At 35.2% G+C, this 18,857-nt stretch overlaps 3 protein-coding genes across 6 annotated transcripts; 2 read left to right on the top strand and 1 right to left on the bottom strand.

The window, feature by feature from the left end:
• The first annotated feature begins 1,906 nt into the window (after window positions 1-1,906).
• LOC140971836 (12-oxophytodienoate reductase 3-like) lies at window positions 1,907-4,956 on the top strand. Its single transcript, XM_073434349.1, has 6 exons — window positions 1,907-2,001; window positions 2,070-2,151; window positions 2,282-2,422; window positions 3,264-3,394; window positions 3,666-3,848; window positions 4,254-4,956. The coding sequence occupies exons 2-6, from the start codon at window positions 2,072-2,074 to the stop codon at window positions 4,913-4,915; spliced, it is 1,197 nt and encodes a 398-aa protein (XP_073290450.1). The 5' UTR covers window positions 1,907-2,001; window positions 2,070-2,071; the 3' UTR covers window positions 4,916-4,956.
• Window positions 4,957-8,383: 3,427 nt separating this feature from the next.
• LOC140958610 (MOB kinase activator-like 1A) lies at window positions 8,384-10,964 on the top strand. Its single transcript, XM_073416125.1, has 7 exons — window positions 8,384-8,478; window positions 8,846-8,897; window positions 9,073-9,184; window positions 9,889-9,982; window positions 10,154-10,287; window positions 10,379-10,536; window positions 10,686-10,964. The coding sequence occupies exons 1-7, from the start codon at window positions 8,453-8,455 to the stop codon at window positions 10,755-10,757; spliced, it is 648 nt and encodes a 215-aa protein (XP_073272226.1). The 5' UTR covers window positions 8,384-8,452; the 3' UTR covers window positions 10,758-10,964.
• A 267-nt stretch (window positions 10,965-11,231) lies between these two features.
• Window positions 11,232-16,244, bottom strand: LOC140971834 (uncharacterized). 4 transcript variants are annotated; one of them, XM_073434345.1, is made up of 4 exons: window positions 15,750-16,244; window positions 14,381-14,527; window positions 12,888-13,000; window positions 11,232-12,428 (listed from the first exon to the last, which is right to left on the bottom strand). In XM_073434345.1, exons 2-4 carry the CDS (start codon window positions 14,406-14,408, stop codon window positions 11,499-11,501), a joined length of 1,071 nt encoding a protein of 356 aa, XP_073290446.1. In that variant the 5' UTR covers window positions 14,409-14,527; window positions 15,750-16,244; the 3' UTR covers window positions 11,232-11,498. The 4 variants fall into 4 exon arrangements, with proteins under 4 accessions (XP_073290446.1, XP_073290448.1, XP_073290447.1 ...); XM_073434347.1 differs by having other exon boundaries at window positions 14,381-14,505; XM_073434346.1 differs by having other exon boundaries at window positions 15,755-16,244.
• Window positions 16,245-18,857: the final 2,613 nt, after the last annotated feature.

Genomic DNA, 18,857 nt, shown 5'->3' with positions numbered 1-18,857 from the left:
GATTTTTGTTACAATATTTCAAGTTAAAGACACGAAGTACATAATTAAGACCAAATACTTAGGTTGGTTTGTAGAGACAATCGAGATATATTTTTAGTCAGATTGATAATATTACAACATGTATGACAAATGTATTGAATTTTATGTTTACCGTATTGTGAAAAAGTAAAAATTTATGGTAAAAAGTAAAAATCTCAAACTCTCAAAATTATCACACTACACACTTTATAATATTTTTTTCTCAACTCAATTGTGATTTTCTTCACAAATGAGAGATCTATTTATAGAAAATTTTTACAAATAATCCAAAAATAAATTATATCATTACATTCATCATCACACACAAATTTCAATATTCAACACCTAATTTTACCTGATTTTCAACATTCAAATATTCAACATTCAATATTCAAATATTCAAAAATATTAATTTTCATCGTATCGGAATTTATAAGTTTGTCTACTTTTTTTTTAAGGACAAGTGGACCTTTAAAATTCGGATATTTTGTATTTTTATTATTAGAATGTCTACACCTGTGGCTGTGAGTTGTAAAAGATCAAGTGAAATCATGATTGTGTTGGGAAATTGAATGTTGAATTAAAATATTTTTTTATTAAGATTTCAAAATTAATTCGCGCACACAAGATATTTTTTATTGAAAAAATAAAAAATCGCATTAAAGATAAACAAACTTAAAAATAGTTCTTTTTTAGAAACTAAAATATATATAATAATTTTAAAAAATGCCAAATTTTCCTATAAAAGAGTAAATCTCCAATTTTCCATGTCCGTTTGATATGAATTGTCTGGACTTGTTGACAAGTATGGTTCATTGATTGTTAGGATTCCGTACCCAAAATATAGTCGCAAGAATTCAAACAAAATTGGGCCTAAATAAAAGTCCAACTCTGGGCCATCTGACCAAGCCCAATCCAAGCTCCTCTACAGACACTTTGTTTGAAATAATGCCAATCTCACGGACTGAAAAAGAAACAATCACATTTTGTACACAATTTTTAACACACACAAATTTTGCGTCCTAAAAATATTAGATCATTATTTCATCTTTATGTAAAACTCGATCGATAATATAATATAGTCGACGGCTGATATTTACTTTCCGTGGAATTTAATTACAATTGATCTATAAGCTATAATTACGTTTAATCCTGTAATAACTTGTTTTTATAACAACTATGATCGACTCGGACGTTTCCTCAAACACATTTTAAGAAGGGTTATGTTAGGTTATGTCAATAATATTGAATTAGGCTAAGGTCGCGTGCAAATTGATACTCATATTTTCTCATTATTCTCATTATTGTTCTGCCTAACTTAAACGATAATGAGGTCACATCAAGAAAAATCCTGACGTCGCCTAACTGGTTTATTTATGGTTTTCGGGAAAAGATAAAGTGATATGATTATTAAGATAAAGTGATATGATTATTAACGTGCATGAAACAAATTTTGCGAGGATCTTATATGCTTAATATGAGCTTGACTGATAGAACTTGAACTTTATCAAACACGAATTAGATTAATCTCGAATCAAATAGTTTTCTCACTCAATCTTTTAACATTGGTTTAGATTATAAACTCAAATGACTTGAATGTAGGTATGATCAAACATGGGTGTTATGACGAAACTCAAATGTTTGGAATTCAACTCAAAGCTGATTCGAGTTCCCACTCCTGCCTAACTTTTGAGCGAACCCTGTTGGGTGAAGGAAGAGATGACCACACACAAACTGAGTCAACGCGCACAAAAAAGAAGTCAAAATCGCACAACTCCTGAGAATTCTACATTATTTGACTCACATATGAATATCGTGCGTAAAATGCGAATAAATCTACAGTATCTGATATTAATAATCACAACTTTTTTTTTCCCATTTCCTCGTGCGGCCGTACAGTCTTTGACAAAATTACTCCCACAGACCACCCCAAGCCCAGTTTTCTGAAACAGCACGCCACCCTTTCCACCTTCTTCCCTAACAGTAAAGAGGTTTTCTTGCAGAACTTCTTTTTCTTTCTTTTGTGTGTCTTCTCGAAGCTTGGTGTGCAGAAATGGCGGAGACGAAGTTGGATGGAGGGAGCCCATCTCTTTTTTCACCGTACAAGATGGGAAGATTTAGTCTTTCTCACAGGTAAGCCATGAATGAATCTCTCTCCCCAACTCTTAAAAATAAGTGATTTCTTCAAGTTTTCAGATCGAATTTCTGCTTCTTATTTTGTGAATCTTTACTTTTTATTGATATGATTTATTCTTGTGGATAGGGTGGTTCTTGCTCCCATGACCAGATGCAGAGCCTTGAACAGTCTTCCCCAGCCTGCCCTCGCTGAATATTACACACAGAGAGCTACGAAAGGTGGATTCCTAATCACAGAGGGTACCATGATCTCCCCCACTGCCGCAGGGTAATTTCGTAAATTCATCATCTGATAAAGGGATGAAGAAGAATTGTTGGCCCAGTAGCATTATTGATCCCTGACCCCATTAATGCTTAAATCATGGTCATACACATCGGTAAATAATTGCAAAAAGAAGCTTTTTCCTTTTATAAATAAATTTGTTAAAATTCCCAGTAAAAATTCAATGAGCTACAAGCAAAAAATCAATGAATTAAAACTAAGTATATAAAAGCCATGTATTATTAAATTTGTAGCCAAAATTTGTGGTACGCGTGTTTTTTCAAGCGCTCATACACTTGAACATATGTTAAAAAATGAAGTTTTCAAAGGAAAAAATGAAGTCTTGAATTGAATAAAAATACATGTATTTCTTTTTTCCTTCACTTTTCAATATAATTTTATGTATTATATATACCCTTAAAAACGTACTTGTGCCACAAAAAATGGTTTACGAGGGACTTGGGATTGTTTGCAATCTATAGAAAAAAATTATTCTTACTTAAAAAATCAATCAATGTGTTTTTTAACCTCAGATTTTACATTTACTTATACTCAATTTAATCAATATCTCAAAGTTGATATATATTTTCAACTTTGCAAAAGTAACCGAAAGTTTCATAAGAATTTGATCACTCAGCAACGAGTAACCGCACATTACATACGATTTTATAGCTTTCTTTTTCATCGCTTTGTAATATGAATGCAACGAAGTCATGAATCTGTCTTCATTAGTTATTCAATTAAATTTAAAGTTAAAATAATTCAAAAAAAGCTAAAAGATGGCAACATTATACATGGTAAGATTGGTTTCATATGTATTTCCCGTTTGTTGTTTGAATCCATGCAGGTTTCCGCATGTGCCAGGTATTTTTAACAAGGAGCAAGTGGAGGCATGGAGGGAAGTGGTGGATGCTGTTCATGCTAAGGGTGCTATTATCTTCTGTCAACTGTGGCATGTTGGCCGAGCTTCTCATCGAGGTACTAGATCTCTTTTTTTTAGTCCTCGAAATATATAGATGGCCCTGATTCGATATATATTTGACAATGTAATTCAGTTGATTGTGCGCCTGCGCTTCTTGAAAAGGGTTTTCTTTTAATCTGATTTTCTATCCGTGTTCTTATCATGCCAAGATTTGTGAGAGCATATGTTAGACTGATCAAATTAGGTAGATGTTTGAAGTTGAATCCCAGCATTTTTCTAGCATTTTGTCCCATGATGAATTTTACGTTTTCTTGGTTGTGTTTGCAGTGCTTCAGCCTGGTGGAGTTGCTCCGATTTCATCCACGGACAAGCAAATATCAAACAAGTGGAGGGTGCTTTTACCGGACGGGAGTCACGAGATTTACCCGAAACCACGTAAATTGGAAACTCGTGAGATACCTGAGTTGGTAGAACACTATCGTCAGGCGGCCCTGAATGCTATTGAAGCAGGTCAGCAGAACTTGTAAATTGATCAATCTTGTTATTGCTTAGTTTAGCATTTGAATTCTTGAGCTTTTTGTCGTGGTGATTTTACATATGATGAAATTAGAAGTGTAAAAGCATTGTGGTAGATCAATTAGATGGAGTAAATTGCTCATGTAGTTCATATAGTGATGTTGCAATTCTATTAGCCAATTTTTTTTTTTGAAGCATTTTTCTTTCAGTCGCTTGTCTTTGTTTATGAATAGCAACAATTGTGTACACAGATCTGTTTCACTGCTGTTTATGTGACATAGAAATCAAATTTGCATGCCACTTCGATTGCTACGTGCATGTTGTAGTTGAGTTGAATGGTTCCAATTTTATGAAGTGAGTACCTTTCATCATCGCCTCTAATAATTACAAGACGAACAGGTTTTGATGGTATCGAGATCCATGGGGCTCACGGGTACCTCATCGATCAATTTTTGAAGAATGGAATCAACGAACGAACAGATGAGTATGGCGGATCTCTAGAAAATCGCTGCAGATTTTTAACACAGGTTGTTCAAGCAACCGTGTCAGCCATCGGTGCAGAGCGAGTAGGTGTCAGAATTTCACCGGCAATAGACCACCTCGACGCAATGGACTCAAATCCACTCATCCTCGGCCTAGCAGTAATCGAGAGACTAAACAAGATTCAGACAGATTACGGCTCAAAACTGGCTTATCTCCACGTAACTCAGCCCCGATACACGGCCTATGGGCAAACAGAATCAGGCAGACATGGCAGTGCCGAAGATGAGGCACGATTCATGAGGACTTGGCGGAGGGCGTACACGGGAACTTTTATATGTAGTGGTGGTTTCACTAGGCAACTAGGAATCGAGGCTGTGGCTCAGGACGACGCTGATTTAGTGGCGTATGGCCGGTTCTTTATTTCAAACCCGGACTTGGTAAAGAGACTCGAGACCGATGCACCTCTTAATAGGTACATCAGGGCAACCTTTTACACGCATGATCCTGTCGTGGGATATACCGACTACCCTTTTCTCGGAAACGATACAACAAAAAACATCCTCATGTCTCGTCTTTAAACGCGGTATTGCAATATCTGGAGCACAGAGCTTCAGTATCAATAGCTTGTCGGTCATAATCCGCTAAGGCCCGGCCTTATGCAGAGTTTTAATTGGACGTTTGTATTATGTAGCAGAAAATATTGGTTGAAAATGCTTTGTAAAACTCGAGACTTACATATAAACAAATTTGATTAATTCTTTTTTTAAAAGTTTTAGCTTTATTATACATGCACCGTTGGACAAGAAAGATTAGAGCCCAAATCCCAGTGGAAAAATGCGATGCACGGATGAATATATACATATGATCAGAAGTTTCGAGCTAATAAATTTGTGGGTGCAGCACGTCCCCCGTGGTAGGTGCAAGAATTCCCTTTGGATAATTTAATCCCTTAATTTCATCATTATTAATAAATATATTTTAATTATATTATTATAAATCTCATCATGATAAAGTTCTCTCTTATATATGGGGCAAAGGATATAAATTCAAAAATAATTTATATAATATTTTTTAAGTTCCACAAACAACTTCATTTTCTCGTATCCTCTGATGAGGGAAGCAAATTTAAATATAATCACGCTTTTTATTATCAAATTACATCCCCACTAATCATTTAAACTGATTAATGAACTAATAGATAATCTATATTTTCTATTTTGAAGACGTCTCTATTTATGATATTTTGTTATAAATTATGACATTGATTGTCTTAAAAAAATTAAGGGTTTATTTGGTACCCAAACATGATTCGAGAAGAAGTCATACTTTTTCTCTCTATCCGATATGTCAAGTGCCTGATTATAACTACTTGAACCCGACAAAACCCGACCCACGCCCACCCCTTGCCACAGAGAATAAATAATGAATGCTCATAATCAAATAAGTTTTACATCAAGGACGAGTTTGGATAGAGAAACTGTAACTTAAAAAAATATTTAAATAAGTTCAGCTTTTAAAAGAGTTGTTATATGTATATTTTTTTTCAAAAAAAAAAGCAGTTTTGATGTTAGGATTAAAAAATTTTAAAAAAAAAACAGAAGTAGAAGCAGCAAAAGCCAAAAAACAGAAATTTTAGCTTCTAAAAAACACTTACATAATTTTTTTTTGCCACCAAACAATATGTTTTTTAAGGAAAAAAATGTCTCTGACCAAACATACTCTAAATGACAATGGGTGGCCAAAAATATCGACAAATATTAATGTACTGAAATATCAAAGGAATTTTGTATAAAATGCTAACAACCAGCAACTCACGAGAATAACCTAAATCAGTGTCATATCCCAAATAACACACAAGTAATTTAAGAATAACAAAAGGTAACAAGAAAAAAGAGCTAAATTACAAATTTTAAAAATATAATGGCCCGAGCAGTTATATAAGGATGAATACAAAATAAATATTGTTAATAAAAGCTCCCCACTCTCACCAGCATATGGCCAAACTTCGATAAAATCGATGGCCATTAGAATGAAAATATAAGCAAAACACGCGTACGTCCTATTAAATTAACATTAGGAGCTCGGAGATCGCCCAACGGTAGTAGGAGTGCAAGAGGAAAAATTGGGAAGTATATATGAAGAGGTCGATGTTCACCCGTTAACTCATAGGGTCACTCTATCTTATATTAACTAGATTTTTACTGGACAGGTTAGTGTGAAGGACGGATAAGGCCATGAAGCTTAAAATAGAAAGTAGGATCCTTTAGTATATGCATGTACAATTCAGACACAAATAAGGATGATCGTTCCCATCTGACAGAGACAAGGATCGGTTCTCGAAGACTGGCTCACGATTCAAAAGTGTTTGATACCAAACTAGCTTCAAGGGTTGGCTTTTGTCCAGGTATCTCGTACGATAGGATATATATTGCCGGATGATTGACTAGTTGTCTAAAATGTGGTGGGCCGGTTTGATTCCCAATCTTAGTGGGTTGACCACATGAGCATCAAAATAGATACTGTGTAAATGCATGATCATTTCAGGTGAAAGCTAAACAATTCTTTATATTTTAATTTAAATGGTTTTACTATATACTTTTTTGAGTTTTACTTGAATGTTGGGGGATACGCGGGAAACCACTTCCGGGCACCCTTTAACGTTTTTCTTCATGATTTCAAGCATGTTCAGGTGATTGGTCGGTGCCGCAACTTTTTCCTTACCATCAACCCACATATTTCTTTATGAAATATACATCTTATTTTCTCAGTGAGAATCAATTTGAGTTACTATTTTTGTACATCGATCCGGTAATGATAGATGCAAATTAGTTACATTGTGTGTAATTGTGTTTTACAAGTATGAGATACGGAGCATGCATGTTAACACTTAGCACACAGATATATTTGATCTTTCTCCTTAAAAAAATGATCTTCGTTGAAAGAAATTAATTGAGGAAAAAGAACTTTAATTTAAAAGTCCCACGTGTTAAATTAAATTTGACTGGTGGGCCGGTGGCTCAATATCCTTCTATTATTGATCTGTATAAAATAGGAATTGATCTATATATGAACCACTATTGATCCATTTAGAAATTTATTATAAAGATTGAAACATTTTAGAATTATTAAGAGATTTTATTCGTACCAGTAATTAATTAAGATGAGTAGGACTATTGTGATGCAAATAGAGCTGTCAAATGTATTAGTCCACCCAATCCTGACCCGCTTCGATATGAAGGCAAATGGGGCGGGTAGATCCCCATGTTAGCATCTTTCACTGAATTTCCGTAGCTCAGCAAAATCATTCGAGAAAACACTAATTAAGAACCCCATGCTATCTTACCAAGTAAAAAGTTATCGTAGAATCAATTGACACATACGTCATCCATATATATATATATATATATATGGAATGAAGTAGCTAGCTAGCCAGGTGAGAATGGCAGCGCCTAAAAAACTTGTCTGTTTTCACCAAACGCTTACACATGCATACGCATACTTACAATTCATATTTATGGAGACTGAGACACAAACACATGCACAAAGGGATGACTAGTCGAAATAATATATATATCGAGAGAAAAGATGAATGTGTGTGTATGTAATTGTATATATGTACGTATGCCACAATTAAAAATTTTGAATTTCATATGTATATATATGTATATTTTGAAATATATAAAATTAAATATAGTGGCACATAATCTCAAATCCCGAGTCCCGACATTTTAGCAAGAAAGAGTCGCGACATAGTGGTTTTGTTCGAAAGTGCTTATACAAGATGTTTGCGTGAACATTTTGTATAAAAACAAAAAAATACCAATGAGTTTTACATATTTTGATTGAATTCAGATGTTCGCGAGAACATCTTGTATAGAAAAACATCGAGAGTATCATTCTCAGTATAGTATAGAGTTGCCTGAACGTAGTTGGCTTCTAGTTGAACTCTACATTGCCAGCCTGTCATCCTCCAACCCACCCCACCTGGCTGTTTATATATATTAACAGATAAGCAAACATGCAAAACCCTTTTAACTACTGAAGCAGAAAGAGAGAAAAAAAGCTGCTAATTCCTAAAAGAGCTTATTAAAAATTTCAGCACATTGTTTATAATCATGAGTATGTTCGGAATTGGAAGCAGGTAACTAATTAGTATATGATACGTATATATATGGGATTCTTATAATTTTCTTTTGTTTTCTCTGCATGCATATATGAATGAAGATTTCTTGATTTCGTAGCTTGGTTTTAATCCGAATCTGGGGGCTTTTTTTTTTAACTGTGGTTTTCATGGTAAATCAATTGATCTTCATTGGTTATATATGTTCAATGTATTGATCAAGTCTCATAATTTTTGCATGCAGCAATCTTGTTTTTAATTTTCAGAAAATTGTGAAAGTGATGAAAATTAATGGACTTCTTCACACTTCTATAAATTAGATCTTTTATTTAATTATAGCACTTTTTGCAATGAGTGCTGATTTGATTTCTGTAATTGATAGTAACAGCAAAAACAAGAAAACTTTCCGTCGTAGGAAGAATCCCCCTTCTGGCAGTAAGGTAAGTAAAAACATTGTTAAGTCAAATAATTTGAGTACTTCTGACTAACGAGTAAAAATTGTAAGCGTTACAATCAACAAGTTTGCGTTTCAGGTCCGAAACTGGTTAATATATATATTTCAAATGTGAAACATGTAATTATAAATAAACTATATATTTTATTAATTTGATGCAGGGTTTGCTGCTAAAGCAGCGTATTGAATATACGTTGGGTGAGTATGGCAACTTAAGGGAAGTTGTGGTACTTCCACCAGGGGAGGATCTTAACGAATGGTTGGCAGTAAATAGTAAGAATTTACGTGTGATTCATTTGCCTCTCGTAACTGTCTTCCGATGAAATTTGATTTCTGGCTAAATTCATTCAAGTGTTTTCTTATGTTTCTATAACTGTGATGTGCCTGTTATTATCTCATATTGGTTAGCTAGCTTTATAAGCGATTGTGAAAAGACTTGCAATTAAGTATGAGAGACTCTTATAACATTTAGATTTTCCTTTGAAAGTTTACAAATTCAATCACTTGTTTTACACTTCCCAAACACTCCCTTATTTGACTTGAGTCTTGGATTTGAGCTGATCTCCTCTTGGTCTTATGATGAGATGAACTGCGACAGTACGCACATCTATGCTGTCTCCAATGAGCTCTCTGTCGGCGAACATAGTGAATTATGATATCCTTTTATGTAGTTATTGAGTCATGATAACCTACTAAAGTTTGTCATTTTCCGGTATCCACTGCGTGCATGTCTCATGTCAAGACTCGACGAGTATATTTTCGATGAACTTGTCATTTTCGAACGACCTATGGTCAATGTCTCGTTTCTATTTTTAGTACATACCGTTAAATAAGGGGTTCCTATTCAATCCATTTGTCAATAACCACATTCATACGATGTGGTTTGTCGCGATCGATGTACTAAAAGCAGAATACCTGCATAGAGAATGTTTGCTGTTATGTTGTTTGAAGTTACCAGTTCTTTCTCCCTTATGCAGCTGTTGACTTCTTTAATCAAGTAACCGTTCTTTATGCGACTCTATCAGAGTTTTGCACACCAGAAAATTGTCCTAAGATGTCAGCTGGACCGAAGTATGTTCTTCGACTCATTAATATTTACCTTGTCTATGTTCTTTGTCATGATATTTTCTGTAGCTAGCCTTTGACAAGTTATATCCAAGTGTTTTTGCTTATAAAGTTGCACAAGATTTGCATTGAGTTGGTATAATGTAATATAATTTGAAGTCATTCTTGGATGTGCAGGTATGAGTACCGATGGGCTGATGGTGTGACCATAAAGAAGCCTATAGAAGTATCTGCACCAAAATATGTCGAGTATTTAATGGACTGGATCGAAGCTCAGCTCGAGGATGAGTCCATCTTCCCTCAAAAAATAGGTACAATCTGTATATTATAGGTGCGTGCATATGTCTATTCTTATGACATCAACTTTGTTTATCAAACTGGATGTTTTTTCATGAATTCCAGGCGTACCCTTTCCACCGAACTTCCAAGACATCGTGAAAACCATACTAAAACGTCTTTTCCGTGTGTATGCGCATATATATCACTCACATTTCCAGAAGATTTTGAGTCTAGAAGCTCATCTGAACACTTGCTTCAAGCATTTTGTTCTGTTTACTTCGGTAATCTTTTTCATTATCGAAACTTGTAAAATATAAGTAAGTTCTGCCCTAATAATAGGGGTAGCAACCACAGGTAACCCAACCCCCGGCCCTTTCCACGTATCAAACTGTTGTATAAATCGTGACTATGATTGCATGATTTAATGCAGGAATTCGGGTTGATCGCCAAGGAAGAACTCGAACCCCTTAACGAGATCATCGAGCCGATGCTGCGATCCTAGTTAGCTAGAAACTTTCTAGCTCCGAGTCTCAGAAAATTCAGCTTGTTTAGGTAACTTCTCAATCTTGAGAAAGCTGTCGGTTAAGTTGGCATTGTTCTTCTAGCTATCCTTGATATCGTGTAATGAAGCTAAACACTGGTTATTCTATGGCCAAACTTAATAATGGAGGTTGGCTGTGACGTATAAAATTTGAAACCTTTTCCGATTCGTGTAGCTAAAAGTCTTTCAAGTAGAATGACGTGGTTATAAAATGGTAAAAAAAATGGAGTTTTATTAAATTTGATTATTCGTTTAAATACAAAAATTATTACTTTTATTCTGTTAGATGGGCGAAAATTTCAAGACATGGTTGACTGGTTTCACCACTCATCGCTCGAGCTTTTGCATTAATCAAGCAACAAGAATTGCGTCACTACTTCTAATTTTTTTGTAGATATTCGAATTTCAAACCACGGTTACTTGTGTATGTATGAGTCGCTTTCACTTGCAATTGACTGCTCCATCGGACTCGAGTAATTGAATAACGGATAACACCCATTGTTACACTAAAGTTTTATTCATAACGAAACGCACCGCCCCCATCACCATTACAGAAACAAAAACTGCGACACAACTTGGATCCTAAAACATTAAACGGTAGACACAAGAAAAAAAAAGACTGGAACATAAGCATAGCGAGGCACGAAACAAAGACAACAGTTGAGAAACATCGATGGGGGGTATGTAAAGGGTGGGTTATCCTCATGGCTCTGACCTACCGTTGTTGGGAACAAATTTACGCATCCAGACATGCTTACCATTGATGGAAAATTTTGCTTTGCTCAGCCCACAGAGAATGCTGTCTATAAAAGCTGGCCTGTGGAATACGACTCTTGCATAGAGAGCTTGTTCATTGAACTTAACCTCTTGCATGTGGACCGACTCTATGCAGTTCCCATAGATCCTTGAGAAGAATTGCCTTATTTCACTTTCAGAGACGGGGTAGCCTTTAGAGAATGTAGCAAACATGGTCCTCTCGTATAATGCCGGCTCGTTTGCCTGAACCACGTTGCTTTGGGAAGGACGGGTGTCTACTTGAATGTTTATGTTAGAGAAGCTTTGCATCAAAGGGTCGTCATAAGATGACTGTGCCATCATCGGGTTTAAACCTGATGCAGCATGGCCTTGCATGCTCATCTGGCTATCGTTCGAGCTTTCACCAAAACCACCACAACAGGCTTTCTCCATAATGTCGGATAGTACAGGGACGTATACTTGCATAATCAGGGTTTGAATTTCATGGTAAGCAGTAAGTCGACGGAGGTGGAAATATTTGAGAGAGAGATCCTTTTGCACGATGCTCTGAGTGAACGGAATTTCAGTTGCTTCAAATTGGAGCGGGAACTGGGCATCATCCATGCACTTGAGGCATGATATGGCCTCATCAGCTAGTTCGTTGATAAGAAACAGAGGTTGCGACAAGATCTTACTTATGGCATTGCTAAAGCCTGACCGTTCGAACCAAAGCCACAGTCCCATGATCTGCAGGCAGTCTAAGGGATTACGCCACAGATCTCGCACAAGAATGGTGTACAGTTGTCTATCAATCTTCTGAAAAGTCCTGGATTCCTCTAGCGTAACAGAGGGAAATGAACTATCCATGAGAATATCCGCAGCCAGGAGATGCCAAACCTGTTAAGCATGAAAATCAAACCTGAATTCCAAGTAAAACTTAGATATAACAAAATGACAAAAGTGAAACAGAGAAACATGACTTGAGATAAGATAGTAACTTGCAGTAACCACCAGCCACCCAGAAAATCAAGAAAAGCAAAATCGAGAATGTGCGTTCCAGAGGAGGAAATGAAAATTAAAATGAGAAAGGGTTGAAATGAGAATCCATGCAAATGAATAAAATAAAATGAAGAAGAATGCACGTTATTTGAGTCATCTTCTTAAAATCAGAAAAATCGGAGAAACAGATGCTCTCAGTCAGTAAGAAGATATTCATGGAGCTCATGGGAAATAAATCCCACTTCTTTTTTCTTCAGGAAAAGCCATGCAGCTGATTCAAAATTACAATTACATCAAACTCCAGACTAAGACGTCTAGCAGGCTTCTTTGCTAGGAGAAGAACCTAAGGCGACTTACCGTAAAAAATTCTTGAATAGAACCTTTTTTCTTAAGGAACTCTATGACCCAACCCGCTTTATAAATATAATCACATCCATCGATGGAAGATGAAGGCATTAAGTTGTTTTTATCTGTTGGTCACAAAAAAACAAGCATTAACTGTGCTGAGTAGGAAAATTTCAAAGAGAAATAATCTTTAGTAGGTGAATTAATGTGATTGTTGAGATTATGACAATAAGCCCTGGATGTATCACGATTCTTTTGTTTCAGTCAGAAGCCTAGGCGAAAGCATTACACTTGTTGCACATGAAGAAAGGTGAAGAAATCGAAGAACTCAATTTTTCACCAAATCCACAATTTTCAAGGGATTACAAATTTACAAGACCTGGATTATTATAACGGGTCCAAAAATTCTACACTTTTCTATCCAACCTTACCCAGTTCAATGTCTTCCTTCATCTCAATTATGAAACCTAAAAAGAATAGTTTTTTCACACTTTCTGCTTTTTGTAAATTTTAGCAAACTTAGGTAAAGCAATGAAAATTTAACCTTATACTCTGGCAGAGCTTAAAAATAAACATATTATCCATTAAAACTTACAGTCTTTTTACTCTACTCACCATAAGAACCAAAATAATAACAATAATAACCTTAAGAAGAAAAGATCCAAGCACCATAATATTTTTATGGATTAAGGTTTTCTAAATACTTGCATGCTTGTTGTTGCCAATAAATATTTGCAGGGGCCCCATTCATTCCTTTTCGAATGCTGACTGTTGCAAAAACATCAGTTCTCCACAGAATTAGAGTAATCATACAAGAAGATAACAGCTTAATGATATTATCATCCCTGCATCAAATTAAGATAAATCTGTAGATCCGCCAACCTGTCGATTAAATAAATGACCTACGACAGGACCGAACAAAGAAGACCACAAGATTTGGCTTTCTCAAGGTAGTATATCATAGTTACTTTATGGGAGTCGTATATTAAACAAAAAAAAAAATCTTTCTTGTAGATACCTCATGCCAGCCAGTGGGGATGAACTTTGTACATTTATTTTGATGTTACCAGTTATCTCATATTAAAAAGTTTGTCGCTATGCAGTTCGAAATCAACATAACGGAATCGTTCATAATTTTGGCTGTTTAGCTTAATGGATGACGGCAGATTTTGGCTTAATTAATGAACGACAATTTTGCGCAACAAAGTTATCTCTTGCTATTCCGTACAATTCATACGTAAGACAATTGCGACCCAAACAATCCACTATTGCGCATAATGACATGATATGTTCATTTTTAACTATTGACTAACGACAAATTTTGAGTTTGGGAACAATCACTACTTAATCGCGGCCACATTTCGAGGAGGTCACGTCAGAGCAATCTGCATGAACTTCAAAAATTTACAAATCTGGACAATGATCAACGCAATATTGACAAACAAACAACTAGTCTATCGGTAGTATAACCTAAATTTTGTCTGAAGCTAGGTCATATATCATACCGTAAGGAGTCTTCAACTGACAATCCATTGTTGTTAGAGCCTTTTCTGATCATTAGTAGAGCTCCTACAGCCATTGGTATTCCTGAAAGTTGATGATTCTGGTTGCAACGAGCATACTTTATCGGCTGGAAAAGATATTGAAACCAACTGACAAAGACCCCAAAGAAATTTCACATAAATTTTTAAAAAATCCAAATATTTAAGAAGAGATAAAATTATAAAATGAAAAATTCAGAACATTAGACCATCATGCATGAATTTACAAGAACATATAGAGGCTCGACTATAGACAAAGTCATCCTGACAGCAGCAACTTTTCTCCAGTGCGGAAGAGAGAGACATGTTTCAGTCTCTTTAGCACATGTAAATAGACAAAGGCAAGGCCAGTAATAACTTGAGAGAAAAAATCCTAAATTTCTCACAAGCAAATAAATGACTTGCCTTGAGAACTTTGGACGCAGTAAATTGATAAAAATCTAGTGACCGCATTGTAAAACCACCTAACACGTTTTAGGCTTAAATACTAAATAGTTACCACAATAGACAGAAGTATGCGGGGAAGAGCAATAAAGATAGTATATCATCTCGAGCTCCATGAACAAGCATCATATTCAAGATTCATAAAGTAAAACAGATACAAAAGAAAGATATTATTGGCGCTTTCATTGATCTATAAGTCACAGATCAGAAGCTGAGAGAGAGGGAGCTAAGGGGTGTCTAATATAGACACATCGAGAAAAAAGTAATGAATCTTTTGACGGTTATTCATATCCTAGTGGATTCATAAAAACAGGCTCTACATAGCTTGCATTATCAAATGAATTCTTAAATAGAAATCTTAAGAACAGCATAGACAGCATAATCCGGCAGGTATCGAAACATTAGAAAGCGGCCAGGCAGATAGATGGAAGACGATGACAGATTTCTATGCTTCTCACTGAAATCCCAAAGTACAATGGCACAAAATAATAAATAGATTCCGAAGTAACAAAACCATCCATAGTAAAACAATCCCACAGAACCTCGTTTTTGCACCTAAGTCAGCTCAGAACAACATAGTCGACTAGTGTGACTGAGTTTTATAGCATTAGTGCTTTTCAAGTTTACGGTTATATCTCCAAACAGATCAATTTAGGTCATCAATGATAGTCATCTTCGCGCAGAGGAGTGTGTGTGAGATATATTCATCAATTTATACGCGTGTTTCTTGAAATATACCAGAACACCTAAAACCCCGAACCCTGGACAAAAAATTTAACTCAATCCAAAATGCAAGATCGATTTTAGTAATAACTGCTTCCAGAATCATCACCTATTCAAAAAAATTAACTGACTTTAGTACACTAAAGGGAGGGGAAATGCTACGTACTTAACCGGGACACCTTCATCCAAAGCATCCATATTTCCGAAGGCAGGCCCTCCTTTACACTCACTCCACACCGCCTCCCGAAGGACTCGCCGCTGTTTTTTTCTCATCCAAAGCGTGAAGGAAGATCCCCCCGAGCTCCGACCTCCAGCAAAACCAAGTAATGGAAAACTCCGGCGAGAAATAGATCGAGAAAACAATGTCATGTGGCGGTTAGCAAATCCCGGCATTTCGATCGGGGCCACAATTGTTCCTCTCCAAAGCTAATGGCGCCGCCATCAGCTAAGACATTGCGGCTACTCGGCGGCGGATTTCAGAAATCGAAGGTTATTTTCCTGTGGTGGCGGGTGTAATCCAATTTGATTTTCAGTGGCTTTAGTGTTCAGTCTCAACCGTCCCTCGATTACCATAGCTGAAATAGCTAATCTTACACTCTCATATATTTTGAATTTTCGTTAGTAAGTTTATTTATTTTTATTTTTTTCCCAAATATATAACTTCAGCTCTTTCTTTCCACACAGATTTTCCTTTCCTCGAATAATTTGCAAATCCTACGTATAAGAAATCAAAATTACCCTAAACCAGTTGGTGGCATATAGCAAGCACATCATGTACCAAAAAGACTTGGCAAAATACGCCAGCGGGACAGCTGCCCGCAATCCACTCGCAATCAGTCTATTTGACACGGTGAAACGGGACGGTTTTTATTCATTTTGACACCTCTAATATCGAGGTCAAAAATTTAGAATAAGGTTTTAAGTGCAACATTTAATTGTATCTACCAATATTTTTATAACTGAACGGATCTATCTTAAAATAATGATTCAATTGATCAGAACTGAACAATATTATATTATATAAAATAATGATAATATAACAAATAATATATTTTAAATTATAAATATCTTTGTATATAAATAATAATAAAATATTTATGAAATTTTAACGTTTAAACAACATTATTATGATCAAAATATTAAATATAATTATATACATACAACAAAAAATAATAAATCAAAGAAACTCTAATGTTATTAAATAATAATTTTAGCAAAGTTATATACATATATATATATATATAAGATTTTAAATATAATAAATAATTAAATTCTAAAAAATTCTCCAAAAATCTAAAAAGAATTNATAATATTTTCACTCAAATAGGTGAATATTACACAATATTTTTCATAAAAATATAATATTTTTGTAGTAAAAAATATAATATTTTTGTAGTAAAAAATATTATTTTAGACATAAAAAATTTCACGGACCAGATACTTTTCACTAAATCATTATATTTAATAACATAACTCGCAAAAAATGAGACATTGCATTGAAAAATAATATTTTGAACATAAAAAATAATATTTTTCAAGCAAAGTTGAACCATAAGACGATTAAAACACTCACATAAATTTTTTTTTATATGTGGATAGTGTTATCATATACTCTAACCTACTTAGTTTATATAAATAAAAGTATCCTATATTGTTTGGTATAAAATGAAAAGTTGATAATATTTTATAATATAGTTATTTGTATTTCCAACGATTTGTCTTATTACATTACCCGTATCTTTTTTTAAAAAAAAAAAAGTCCCAATTTCCTAACTTGTGAATTCACGGGAACGGTTCCTACTCTTCTTCTTTTTTTTTTTTTTTTGNCTTGAACGGTTCCTATTCTTCTTCTTCTTTTTTTTTGGAGGGAATCCCAATCATCTTGTATTTTGTTTTTTTTAAGAATGTAAAGGAAATTCCACTATGAAAACAACATGTCTTCATGTACTTCTTTTGTCAAAAATAATAGAATTGTGTCAAGATAAACTAGATTCCTCCAAGGAGCATATATTTATGAGTCGAGTCGAGTAAAAGTATGTGCGACTTGATTAGCGGGTCTTGGGCAATATTGAATTTTGATCCCAAGTTGGTTGGAGCATTCTGATAGCCTCAGCAGTAGGTTCTTCCAAAGAGAAAAGAACTGGAGTGTGTATAGCCTGAATGACGGTAATTGCATGTAATTCATCGATCCAGTTGATATGTGGGGACTGTATAGCTCTATTGACAGCGTGCAATTACCTGCATGGAAATATCCGAGCTGAAACAAAAAGCACCTGGCCAACGGAATCTTACCCTACCATTCCCACAGCGAAGAAATCCAACGAGGCAACTACTGCGGCATCAACGTTAATTTTGCAAAAACCATTTGAAGGGGGCTGCCATGTTTTGGTCTGTTGCGAATGAAGGCCTGAACACTTTTTTATAGGAGAAGATACGAGAAAAGTGTCCAAAAAGCTGCGTGCTCTTTTGCAAAATGAATCCTATGAGGCATACTCGCGACTTCCGATCCCGCATTTGAAGGGCGGAGCAAACCAAAAAATAATTGAGGGTTTAAGATCACGGGTCTGGAATAAGTTGGAAGGGTCTGTTATTCAGGGAGGGTCGATGTCTATGTTTTCAAAGATCCGAAGCTGTTGACACCAAAGCGTTTCAAACCCATTACAGTGCCTCGAGTAACAAAACCAGGAATCTATGCGGGTTTGGGATTTAACGACAGCTTCGGGAAAATGGGACTGGGATATTATCAAACGAGCACTTTGGGAGGTGGACATCCGTTGGAAATGCAAACAGTGCTCATGACAAGATCATGTGGCATTATTATACTAAAAAAGGAGATTCCACCGTGAAATCGGGTACCATCTTTCACTCACGAAGGATGAAGTAATGGGTGGATTTGATAGGGTTCTGCACAAATTACGGAAACTAAACATCCCCAATAAAATCAAAATTCACTTATGGAAGAGTGTTCTTCAATGCTTTCCCAGTTGGAGTCAACTCGGGGACACGGGGAATCAACATAGATAAGTTGTCCTTTTCCCAATCCTCTTGTCAAAATCAAGATAAGGGATCAAAACGGGTGTAATGGCCGATTTAATTATATGATATTTGACCATAATTAACATTTATTATTTTAAATTGAAGAGTATGTGTTTATGCATATTTAAATTTTATAGCACAAAAAGTTGAAATAAAATAGGCCGGATCATTTCGAATCCCGAAAAGATAAAAGATAAACACACATATAATATTAATATATATATATATAGTTTTGATA

This window comes from Primulina huaijiensis, chromosome 2 (assembly GCF_012295235.1).
Source record: "Primulina huaijiensis isolate GDHJ02 chromosome 2, ASM1229523v2, whole genome shotgun sequence".
NCBI classification, from domain to species: domain Eukaryota; kingdom Viridiplantae; phylum Streptophyta; class Magnoliopsida; order Lamiales; family Gesneriaceae; genus Primulina; species Primulina huaijiensis.
The sequence above is the reverse complement of the archived record's forward strand: the minus strand, read 5'-3'. Positions and strand labels throughout refer to the sequence as shown.